We start from the raw sequence: 12504 nt of genomic DNA on the forward strand, positions 1-12504 counted from the left end.
AATTACTTTGTCTCCAGTTTCAGTCCCCGCTCCCCTGATATTTCAAAGGAAACTGTTTAATTTCTTTTATTCTTTAAAGCTTTCTTCCTTTGCATGTATCCGGGACAACGTTAACACTACCATTTACTCCCATATTGCTCCCAGGAATATGGTTTGTGTGTTTATATATTATATATAGCACACTAGTGATACCCATCCTTTTGGGATGTCCATCACTTCCATGTTATTGTAAACATGCACGGAAGCATAATCATGTGGGTATATGTTTTATATATTTATATATATAAAGTCTGTGAAGTGTCATTCATGGATACAACTACTTAGGTTGTAGCAACTGCGTTATTCTGGTAGGTGTAAAGGAAGCCTAACTGCGGTGGGGACTTTTTTTGGGGGGGGGGGTTGCAGGATTCAAGATTTTTAAAACTTTCCCCATAAGGATGGAAGCAAGTACCTTAATAATATGACATGACGATGTTTCTCTTTCTCTGTTTAATAATAAGCACATATACTATAAGAATACACTATCAGCGTTTGGTTAGATTCAGATTAATCACAAACTCTTACGAATTTCAGAGAAAATCTTAATTCACTTCTAAACCTCTTTATTGTTCCACATTTAATAACAGCTGTAATAACAGACCACTATGCTTTGAACCCTTTTCAGACAAAAATTACACCTAGCTTGCTTCTTAATGTTACACATCCTGACAAAGGTTTGCATAAACAGATGAATTATCTGAGTCTGCCACTTTCATGCATTCTGGATTTCAACCTCACATCCTTGGTGTCTGGTCTTTTCTTAGCCTTATTTCACTTCTTTTCTGTGTTTTGAAATTTGACACTATTTCAACTAGCATGGTAACATTTGCCCTTTCTGTTCCCCTCAGAAATCTTTATAGTTATGGTGCGGTCACCTCTTAATCTCCTTCTTTCTCGAGAGTTTAGAATTATGGTGGCTTTTCTGACCTTTACAAGTACAGCTGCTGAGATCTCTGCTTCCTTGTTATTCCGACTGTTCACCTTCTTTTCCATTGCTCTGCTGCTGTAATAATGCCTTTCCAAATAAAGTAATTAGACATTTAGTTCATACACAGCAAATAGATTCTGTCATGCAAGGGCTGAGCTCAGAAATTAGTTTTTCTGTAAAGTACGTCTACCCTTCCTCCCTCCCTAAGTTTGATTATTTGATTTCTATACCACTTAATATATTAAATAATATTTTCTGTTCCTCTTATGGGGGCAGATCTGAAGGAGGGCTGCCCGTTGCTGCCCCCCATGCTAGAGTCTATAACTTCCATTTATGCTAGGTAAAGGAAGGTATTATATTCCATATTGGTATCTTGAACAGCACTACAAATGTGATTCTTAGCAGAAAATATATTTTATTTATCTTGCCAAGGATACGTGAAAATATACTTCTTTCTTAGTTGCAAGTCTGTTGGTTGTTAGCTAGCGCATACCTACCATAGGGGCAGACCTTCGTAATATGCTGCCCTGTGCAAGGCCATTTGATGCCATCCCCATAGCCGTCACAGTGCTGGCTTAAGCTGGGCATTGAGAAGGAGATGTGAGGCTCTGACAGGTTCCTAGTGCTCTCCTCGGCTGCATGCTTGGTGCAACCACACCACAAACACTGCCCTAAATTCTGCCTACCATGTGTTCTAGAACCAATATTGGTGAGTCAATATTTTTCTCCATCAACCTCTGGATTCAAATCAAGAAAATGTGGGAGTATAAAACACCACATATTGGTTTCATAACGAGAGGTAGATTGTGGACTAAAGGGAAATACTATTTCCCATTAACATAGAACTATTAATTGCTCAGCAATTTATTAAATAGAATATGCAACTATCAGCACCAACTAGTTTAGGAGAGCTTTTCTGAAGGGTGGTTGAAAGGTACTGTGGCCCTACACCCTACCTCCAAATAAAGTCACTTATAGCTATATCCACCACTTTTATCCACCACCTTTGGTTGGCTAAATGGGAGACTCTTCTAATGGGTGAGCAAAATTGGCTGCTCCCAAGATACTACCCTTTTTTCAGCTGACAAATTGGGGGAAAGCCATTTTGCTTCTATTTTGGAAATCACAGTTCAGCCCCACAGATGCCTCTAAAAGTGATTTCAGTGGCAGGGAGGCTTCTTACAATAATGGGAGGGAAAGGTTACTTATTTTTGCATCTTTCTCCTTCTTTTTTTGTGAAACATTTTGGTCTTTTTAAGTATTTTTGAAGCAAGCAATGGGATGGCAAATTGTGAATGTCATTCCTAGCGGTCCTCCATTGATTCAATTTAATTAGTTTAGACAAAGCAGAATGCAGATATGAAACTCTTTTTGTCTCCCTAATATCTGTCAAGATATTTTGCCTGAAGATTTTCCCCACCCACTTCACATCTTACTGTGAATGATAATTTTTGGTGGTGATAGTTTGTTGAATATGCTTCAAGAACTGCGACATTATCAGTTTCAGAAATTGAGGAAGACAGAAAGACATGGGACGGTGATGCTATTTATGTTAATAAACCTATTAAAAGTTTGCTATTTTAAAATAATGTTTATGTTATAAACCACCTCATAATGACACTTTCTGTACATTACTTACTTCAACTTACGTATTTTACATGTGAGATTCCTACATTAACTTGAGGCCTAGTATTGTGTGATACATATTCCAAAAGCAACACAGCTCTGTTTCAAGTTGTGATCCTGGTGAGAATCAGCAGATATACTTCCCCGCCTCCACCACCATTCCAGTTGTGCAATAAGAGATGCTGTCACCTGTGGTACTTTTGGCCCTTTCCGAGCTTATCTACAAGCCCTATCTCCTTTTTTATTCTGGTCCTAACTGAAGATAAGCAGACTAGTAGATAAGAAAAATAGATGAAGTGAGAAAATATGCAAAAATTATTAACACTTTGTGGGGGCGGGAACAGGCAACAATTTTACTTTAATACTTGTATTACTTTCTTGTGTTTTCCTTACTTCTGTTCTTTTCAGACATACATGATCAGAACAGCAAGAAGCCAGTGATGGTCTACATCCATGGTGGATCATATATGGAAGGTACAGGGAATATTGTTGACGGCAGCATACTGGCCAGCTATGGAAATGTCATTGTTGTAACCATCAACTACAGGCTAGGGGTTCTAGGTAAGTTCCCCCCTTTTTTCTTTCTTAAATCAATGAGCTAATAACAGTAATTCAGAGCCACTTCTGATTTATTTCTCTTAATCCATTTAATGGTTGGTACATTCTGTATGTTGGTTCATGCTGGAAAATCCCAGTGGGTGTAATGGAAAGTTACCCTCCTCCATGCAGTGCTTTCAGAATCTCTGGTTCTAATTTGATGGATGCATTTTATAATGAACTATGCCTATTAGTCTCTTCCATCTTCTGGGAAAGAGCACTGAGGCAAAGCTTTGTATAATCAATTCGATTTCCTTTTAGTCAACTCTTGCCACATTGGTTATTGCTTGTGTTGCTGCGTGAGGTTTTTCAGATAACATATATTAGATTGGAGAAACTGAATTATATTAGTAGGCAATGTTTTTTTCTTGAATGTAACCACTTCTGCTGTTGCCTAAATCACTGGCTGGGTCATGATAGTATGAATTCAAGGCAGCCAAGATAAGTTTTCTTTGTGACTCAGTGACTTCCTTGCCTTGGGCTGAAATGTCTTACAAACACACTCTTATAACAACCTTCCTTGCCAATAATGAGCTGGTAACAACAAACAATGAAACTACATTTGAATATAAAATATTAAATTTGCCAACATATTAGCAGATACATGTGGATTTTGTTTTGTAATGATTTGCTGGGTGGTGAGGAATGCAAACTGTGGCTACTATTCGTTTCAAAATCTCATGCTATATAAAGAATGAGTCACCTGAAGGTCGCCATTATTTTCTCACTGGCACTTGACTGAATTATGCCTGCTTTTAAGCTTCCTCATGAAAGTTAAAGGCTTCTGGTTGTTAAAATGTGGTGAAACATAGATCAGAAAATTAGTTTGCCTTATATTACTTAGCTAATAAAATAGCTATGTTTTTTATTTTAAAAAACTAATTGTTGTCTCAATAATATTTTTTTATTCCCCTGCTTTTGCAAAAACAACAACAACAAAACCATCAAGCAGGAGTGCTTTTTTTAGCTTTCTGTAGTGTATCTTCATTTCCTTAAATGAACCATTACTAAAGCACTGGTGATTTTGTCTATCAATAAATAAGGCACTCAACATGGAGCTAGCCATGAAAGCAGTCAGGAATGCAACTGGCAGAAGGGGCTGTGGCCAAATTGCTCACAAGAGCTAAGCATTCAAAAGCATTAGGCCTGTTTTGTTTGGCATGCATTGGTTGAGTGTTAGTTTTCAGGCTCAGTTCAAGGTGCTGGTTTTAACCTTTAAGCCCTACATGGCTTGGGACCTGGTTATTTAAGGACCACTGTATTTTCCTCACATCTGAGCCATTGCTCCAGAACCCTTGATCCTATGAAGGATGGTGGGTAGATACTAGGATTAGAGCCTTTTCTGTTGTGGCACCCACCTTGCAGAATATCCACCTGAGATTCATCATACTCCAACACTTTAATGTTTTATATAGTTAGTTGAAACATGGCTATTTATTCAAGTGTTTGGCTAAGTGCCCTTTTGGTTTACTTCATTGAATTCCCACTTTGATCTTTACTTTTTACAAATGATTTTATCATTTCTCTAGTCTGTTACATTAATGTTGGTTCACTGTGATTGCAGTTGTGGTTTTTGGGCTGTTGCATATGTTATGAAATATTGTGTATTTTTTTTAAGCAGCTTTGAGTGGGATACAAGTTTTTTCAAAAATTAAATTAAATACATTAAATATATTTCATCCCCTATCCAATACCGACCTCTCAGAATTATAACAATGAAATTTTAACTATAGCCACTGAGAAGTAAGTATTGAATCCAATGGGTTTATTCCCAGGTAAGGGGGTTAGGATCATGGTCTTGATGTGCTGGTTCTCTCGTATGATATTGTGATTAAAATAAAAAAGAATAAGAAAAAATGGTTCAGCTGATGCATTGATGTTGAAGGCTGTAAGGAGCAAAAACAAACTGGCACTTGTGAGCCATGTTCATAGTTCCCACTTCTGTACTTTGTTTGGTAGCATGGGGTTAGTTCTTAAGCAGTGTCTGCTGGGCTAGGCTGGCAGTGGCGATGATCTCTCTTCACACTTGCAGCTTAGCCTGACCAGATGAGAACACCTGGGCAGTTCAGAGTTATTAGTACTTGTCTGCAATCTGGCTGTACCACAATTATGCATCTTCGCCAATCTCCACCTGGCTGCCCGGCACCTGTATGTGCCTCCTCCATCCCCCTCCTCTGAACTGCTGACATATCCAAGCATATGAGTCAGTTAAGCATATCATTGAGGGAGGGGGGCAGCTCACCCTTGCTTTAACCTGCCTCCACTTCTTGGAAGTGATGGGTGACACATAACAGCAATTTTAAATGCCACGACCCACCTCCATGCAAAATATCCTTCTGCTACCAAGTCTGTCCTCTGTCCCTGTCCCTTCTCCCACTCAGAGGCATGAGAAAACATTGGCTCCTTGCCCGTTTCCTGTTCATGTTCCTGATTAATAAACTGGCATCTCCTGTGCATCTTGGACATTAAAAATACCTTATGGTTGGATTATTCTTGTTTGACAATGTCGCTGTTAATGCTAGCTGCCTTGAGCACTTCTTCGGATGTGGGAAGCAATATGCTAATTTCTTAACAAATAATAAAAAATGTGTTTCCTTTAATACTATCAATCACGGATGTCAGAGTAACTTGTAGGTTCAGTTTCTAGCCTGGGTAGTCATTCCACAATTGTAGTGCAAACAATTATCCTAGACTCTGCCTTCAGTCCAATTTTATAATTTTCTTTGCAGGATGAATTGTTGGGGAGATAGATGTGCAGACATCTGTGCAAGCTAGCCAGGGGTTGAATAGTGGAGAATGCATATATAAATTTTTTATTGAACTCATAGGAGACCACCTGTTTCCAAATGTGCATTCTGTTAAAAGCAGTACCTAGCATCCATATTTGGATATTCCTTCAGATGGTCTTCCAGTTTATACCTGCTGTTCCTAGATTTCTGTACTTCTTCTAAAGCATGGGGCAGAAACTCAAAGTTGTTGAGCTTTTTGCCGATTTCCCGGGACATATGGCAACCCTACTCTATGACTGCAATCCTAAATGCACATATTCAATAGGGTTTACAGACAAAATGTAATTATGCAATCTAATAGTATATTACTAGTCCCAATAATACATTTCAGTATCTAATTGTACAATACACAAATATTTACAAATTTAACAATGGTCACTTAGACCATTTAATATCAGTGATGAAGCATGTGAACTATAACAATTTAAGTTTTGCTCTAAAGCCATCAGACAAAGACGGGGGGTGGGTCACATGCAAACACGTCACTAAAATACAGCAATTACGATTCATTTAAGTTAAAAGTCTGAAAACATGTTGAATTTCTGTTATAAGCAACCTGCTAACTGAAAACAAAATTGTTGTTAAAAGTAACACATTAGGCTGTTTGCGGTTTTTTGTGTTCAGGAATGATTTTTCCTATCCCCACCCATTTGTGACGTTTAAAATGTCATACCCATCTCTGCTCAGCAAGACTCCACCCTCCTCTTAGTCTAGAGATTATTTAATTATATCTATTCACCTGATCTATGTTCAAGCAGTTAATAAAACTCAACAAGAAATGATGCCTCATATATGCCTTTGTTTTCAGAGATTTTGCAACATTTCACTTGCACACTGAGCCTTTCTGTAGATCTGAAATTCTGATATAACTATGGAGCCTTAAATGCACCGAGAGGGCTGTATAAGGATCTGTTGAGTATATCGGCTGAGTCATACACTGAACTACACAAGAGTGACATGCATATATAACTGATACCCAGGCTGTTTGTAAAGCTTTGTTCAGATATAGGGGAAGTACTGAAGAAGGCAAAGACTGAATTGAGGGCCTTTCTTTCCTTCTATACTACAAATAAAACCATCACCACTAGCCAGGTTCCGTACTTTCACAAACGGCAAAGCATGCACCTGAATAAGACTGTGGGTAGTTATAGAGGTGGACTTGAAATGAGGGATGGAAGAGAAATGAGGTTTGGTTCATATTTTAATGCAAACCTGCCTTATTTGTACTTCCTGAAACAGCACTTAAACTGAAACACAGCTATCTTGACAAATGCACACTTTTGTGGTGTATCTCCAACTAAATATGCATGTATTGGGGACAAAAAGTGCATATGCATGCGACATACAAAGAATCATTATATTAGAGCGAACTGCTTGTGAAAAACATGTATATTAGCCAGAATTGCATACAAAACTTAAGAGAAATATAAGCATATTTTCAGGATGTAACTTAGGCACGAGCTGCTAATACCCAATTCAAGTTATACTACCTGTTGTGGCATGTACTACACAGTCCCATTTAATTTATTACTCTCTTCGATTTTGATAATAAAATTTGCTAGTTAAATTTGCTCCTTAGGAAAAAATGCAGCACTTTCATGGGCAGAGGAATGGATTAACTAGAGACTAGCAGAGAAAGCTCAGATAAAAAGGTATTTTGATACAAATGGTTTCTTTGAAAGGTTGGGAGAGATTGGTTCTTCCTCCTCCCCCCCCCCCCCGCCCCCAAATTGCAGCTGCAAGTGAAAGGATTATATATACAACTGATTATTAAAGTCTTCTCAGATAAACCTTCTTTAAAGTGCCAATAAGCCTGATAAAGAATATCAGCAATTTAGTATGAAATGCTGCTCAAAGCAGCTGTACTTATCACCTCCCAAAAGGCAATGGATTAAATGTTGAAAAACTTATATATATTTAGACCTGAAAACCAAGTACACCCAAGCAGCTTGGATTATATTCCAGCAGCTAATTATGGACAGCTCAGTTGGGGACTGGAGTGGGGACCATAGCCATGCGTAGATATGTTCAGATAATCAAGGTCTCCAAAGGTGGGCACTTGGAGAAGAAATTTGTCTCACACCTTCTGAGCTTCATGCATCCATGTTTTCTGAGTGCTATGTGCATAGACCAGGCTTCCTCAACCTCGGCCCTCCAGATGTTTTTGGCCTACAACTCCCATGATCCCTAGCTAGCAGGACCAGTGGTCAGGGATGCTGGGAATTGTAGTCTCAAAACATCTGGAGGGCTGAGGTTGAGGAAGCCTGGCATAGACTTTCTAGGCACAAATTGCATCTCTTTCTTGGGAGGGTACAGATCAGTCTCTTGGATATGGGCTCAGTTCAGACAAGGCTGAAATGCACAGAAGTCAGGCTGGTCCAACTGGTTGCAATTTGGCTACCTCAAGCCGAGTGCTCATTTGTACCACCTCAATCTGTGGAATGGGCACTTTGACAGTGCTCCTTCAAATGTTCATTCTGCACCTCCAAGGCATTGCTCTTTTAGTTTGGCAGCGCCTGAAATGCCCCGCCCATTGACATTAGGCAGGTGTCTTCACTGTACTGTATTCTTTTCAGCGTCTGATGAAAATGTCTCTACTTTGGTAAACTTAACCAGACATGTACAGCTGACATATATTTTAATCTGATTATAAGTGTTAATAGTGTCACCTCAACATTCTATGCATCTGGATAGGCTTGTCTAAACAGAAATGTTTTAGCAGGTGCTGAAAAGAGTACAGGGAATGCACCTGCTTGATGTCAATGGGCAGGTTGTTCCAAAGTGAAGGCGCTGCCACATTAAACAACTGAGTTATTAAAAATGCAGAATATGTATTATGTAGCACCTGTAGTTTTGCCAAATCCACTGATCATCATGGCTGGTCGGGCACATGTGGAGTACGATGCTCTTGTAACTACAGTGGTACCTCGGGTTACATACACTTCAGGTTACAGACTCTGCTAACCCAGAAATAGTACCTCGGGTTAAGAACTTTGCTTCAGGATGAGAACAGAAATCATGCTCCGGCAGCACAGCAGCAGCAGGAGGCCCCATTAGCTAAAGTGGTGCTTCAGGTTAAGAACAATTTCAGGTTAAGAACAGACCTCAGGAACGAATTAAGTACTTAACCCGAGGTACCACTGTAAAGTGGTCTCAAGTTGTTAGGGTTTTATATACTAATAGTGTTGTAAGCAAGTACTTGCTCTGTCTCACGCACAGCCAAAAACCACAAGACAGCAAGTGAAAAAGCAGGCCAGAGTATTTATTTCTTTTCTGTGCTGAAAGGACCAGCAGGGCTTTCTTTGTCCCAAATCATCTGGCCACTGGACAAAGCATTCCAAACAGTTTCATACATTTGGCACAAATTCCACACATTCCATGAAGTTACAATTTCCTATCCAATTCCTATCCAATCCAAATACTGAGTTTCCCTCACCCCATTTCCATGATTGGTCCAAATTACAAACAGTGTGAGCATGCATACTATCCTCTTTAACAGAGAGCACCGTGTGATTGGCCAATACCACACAAAGGGAGCATCGTGAGATTGGTCACCTTTACCAAATTCTTTGGGCATGCTCAGTACGCCAGGATCTTATTTCGTAATTCCACTACAAGAGTAACACCTTGAACTTCGTGCGGAAACAGATTGACGACTGGTGCAGAGGCGCTATGTGCTGACAAGGCTTCACTGCTGTCAGCAATTATGCTGCAACATCAAGAACTCTTTGTTGGAGTCTCTTCGCTGGCTGCTACACACTCTCCCCCAAGTTGATGATAATAAAACAGTAACAACAAAGCAAACAAGAGTATACAATATTCAACTGTAGGATATCTAACCTTAAAAAACAGGGGAAATGTGCATTTCATATGAAGAGAAGAGAAGAGTTTGGATTTGATATCCTGCTTTATCACCACCCTAAGGAGTCTCAAAGCGGCTAACATTCTCCTTTCCCTTCCTCCCCCACAACAAACACTCTGTGAGGTGAGTGAGGCTGAGAGACTTCAGAGAAGTGTGACTAGCCCAAGGTCACCCAGCAGCTGCATGTGGAGGAGCGGGGAATCAAACCCGGTTCACCAGATTACGAGTCCACTGCTCTGAACTACTACACCACACTGGCTCTCACATTTCCTAACTCCTTCTGGGAGATGGATTTAAAATTGGAGCAATGCATGCAGTTTTTAAAAGCACAAGAGGACATTTCTGGGTTGGAAGTGAAAGTGGACGTGCTCCTGCTTCCGAGAATATTCTGGTCTGCTTTTCAGTATCTTTCAAAAATGTAATCTTGCAGAAAAGAACAACTTTATAAATTATCCAGTTGTCAATTTTCCTTTCACAGTTATCTAAGCTTGAGATGACCAGAAGGCAGCTGTGTGGCAGGCACTTAGAACGTATTGACCATATTGCTCTCTGTGTATGTCTTTCCTTCTTGCTTTATGTTACTGTCCTTTTCTTTTCGGTAGAAGATGTAATACCTGATAAAAATATACATTTATAATTCGAGGGGGAGGGGGAGGAATTGTTCCAGCAGGATTTTGAAAGGCAAGGCAGAGAACAAAAATACTGTGCATGCCATGAGGCATATAAAGTAGATTGCTTGTTGGAAGTGACAAGTAGCTCATAGCAAATTTCATGTAAGCATATTTCCAGCTACAGTTTTTAAAGCCTATGTGGCAGCTGTCAGTTTCTTATTAAAGTTTTTATTTTAATCAGATGTTGCTGGGGGGGGGGGGCAGTGCTGGGAATTTTCACTTAGTTGCATTGTGGCATAAAAGCCCAATTCACCACAATGTATTACGCATGTTCTGCTCATAAACTGGGGCTTATAGCTGTCAATGGGCAAAGCCTCCCCAATTCTCAATTTGGAATAGGATCAACTAAAATGATTTATTCATCACTCCTGGAAACTACCCCCTCCTCCCCCAAAAAGGTAATACTCAGAAAATAAATGGTATTATTTCTGTGCCGATTATGAAGTTTGAGCCCTATCATGCTCCCAGTGACACCATCAAAAGCATAATAGAGCCTGAATGCTTGCATAATAAGATTTGATTGAAACTGTTGGATTCACACTTGATTTCATTCAACTGTCAAAGGAAGTGGAAAGGTTTAAAGAAAAAAAATCATTTCCATGACAAAAGCCTGGCAGAGAAATATGCAAACCAGCAAGATTTTCTGTGCACTTTTTATTGACATCACTGCAACCAGGGAAGATCCATCTTCGTAGCGGTGTCCTGCTTTCTCCAGGGAGACTCCCCTGTTACCTCATCTGATGTTACATTGGTACTGAGCAAAAGACCTTCCTCCATACCACCATTCCTCCCAATACTTCTGAGTTTCCATGTGCTGCTTTTAGACATTGTCACTGTTTCGTTGGATGATTTCTAAAATCATTTTTGTGTATGAGTGTTTCCGTGTGCTGCTCTGGTTCACCAGAAGTGGCTTAGTCATGCTGGCCACATGACCCGGAAGCCATACGCCGGCTCCCTTGGCCAATAAAGTGAGATGAGCACCGCAACCCCAGAGTCGGTCACGACTGGACCTAATGGTCAGAGGTCCCTTTACCTTTACCTATTTGAAGAAAAGCCTAAATGCTCAAAAGTCTGGACCAAAGCTTCCTCAGTGATTTCCCTGGCTTCATAGTATGACTGCCTCCATAAGGTTTTCATATGGTTTGAGGATGCTGCCAGTTTAATCGTTAGATTGCTGGTCTAATACTGAAGAAACCAGGGTTCAAATCGGCAATCAGTCATGAAGCTTACTGAGTGACCAATTATCTGTCAGTCTACAGGGGTGTGATAGGGTTAAAAACAGAAGGGGGAGGAAGTAATTATAAGGAAAACAGGGTATAAATGCCATAATCAATTGATCAATCAATCAATCAATCAATCCTCCTTGAAAGCTACTAGTTTGTATAACAGTATGTTTGTGCCAGAATTCAGCTTTTGAATATCTTTTCTGCAAATGCTCTTATCAGTGACAAGGTCAAAGAATGGAACCCAAAACATGGATCAGATTGTTCTGTTCTGCAGCTAAGCTTGTATTTTTTGTTTTTTTAATCTGGTATTTTTATGCTGTGAACTGCCCAGAGATCTATGGATGGAGGGCAGAATACAAGTTTTAATTATGACAACAACAACAACAACAACAACAACAACAACAACAACAACACAAACTCCATATTTCATGCTTCCAAAAGCTGTGCTTAATGCTACCATTTTCCTTTTGAGGGAAAATCAGCGGAATGGACCCCGTTCCAGTGCCATGATCCAATCCTGACTTGCTCCAGTTTCCTACTGAAGATCATCCGTCCCTCCCTCCAGTTGTTTCCAGTCCCCTGAACCTGATACTTGCAATAATAAAAGGCTGGATTGGAGCCCTTCTGGCTGCTTTCCTTTCAAAATAAATGTGGCAGCATTAAGCACACTTTTAGAAAATGTGATTAATGAAGTGTGTAGTTTGGCCATTAAGGTCCGGTGGGTTGATCATATAATCGGGAATCAGTCAGTGTGCATGCAACATCT

At 39.8% G+C, this 12504-nt stretch overlaps 1 protein-coding gene across 6 annotated transcripts in view; it reads left to right on the plus strand.

Moving 5' to 3' along the window:
- The window catches only part of NLGN4X (neuroligin 4 X-linked), a 157971-nt gene that overhangs the window by 71947 nt on the left and 73520 nt on the right, over nt 1-12504 (plus strand). For 5 of the 6 annotated variants that reach the window (XM_028727743.2, XM_028727739.2, XM_028727738.2 and 2 more), the window contains one exon: nt 3002-3154. The exons of the other annotated variant lie outside the window; for it this stretch is intronic. In XM_028727743.2, coding sequence (XP_028583576.1) covers nt 3002-3154 — 153 coding nt within the window. The remainder of the gene's footprint in view (nt 1-3001; nt 3155-12504) is intronic. 6 annotated transcript variants of the gene reach the window in all.

Source organism: Podarcis muralis, chromosome 4 (assembly GCF_964188315.1).
Source record: "Podarcis muralis chromosome 4, rPodMur119.hap1.1, whole genome shotgun sequence".
NCBI classification, from domain to species: Eukaryota; Metazoa; Chordata; class Lepidosauria; order Squamata; family Lacertidae; genus Podarcis; species Podarcis muralis.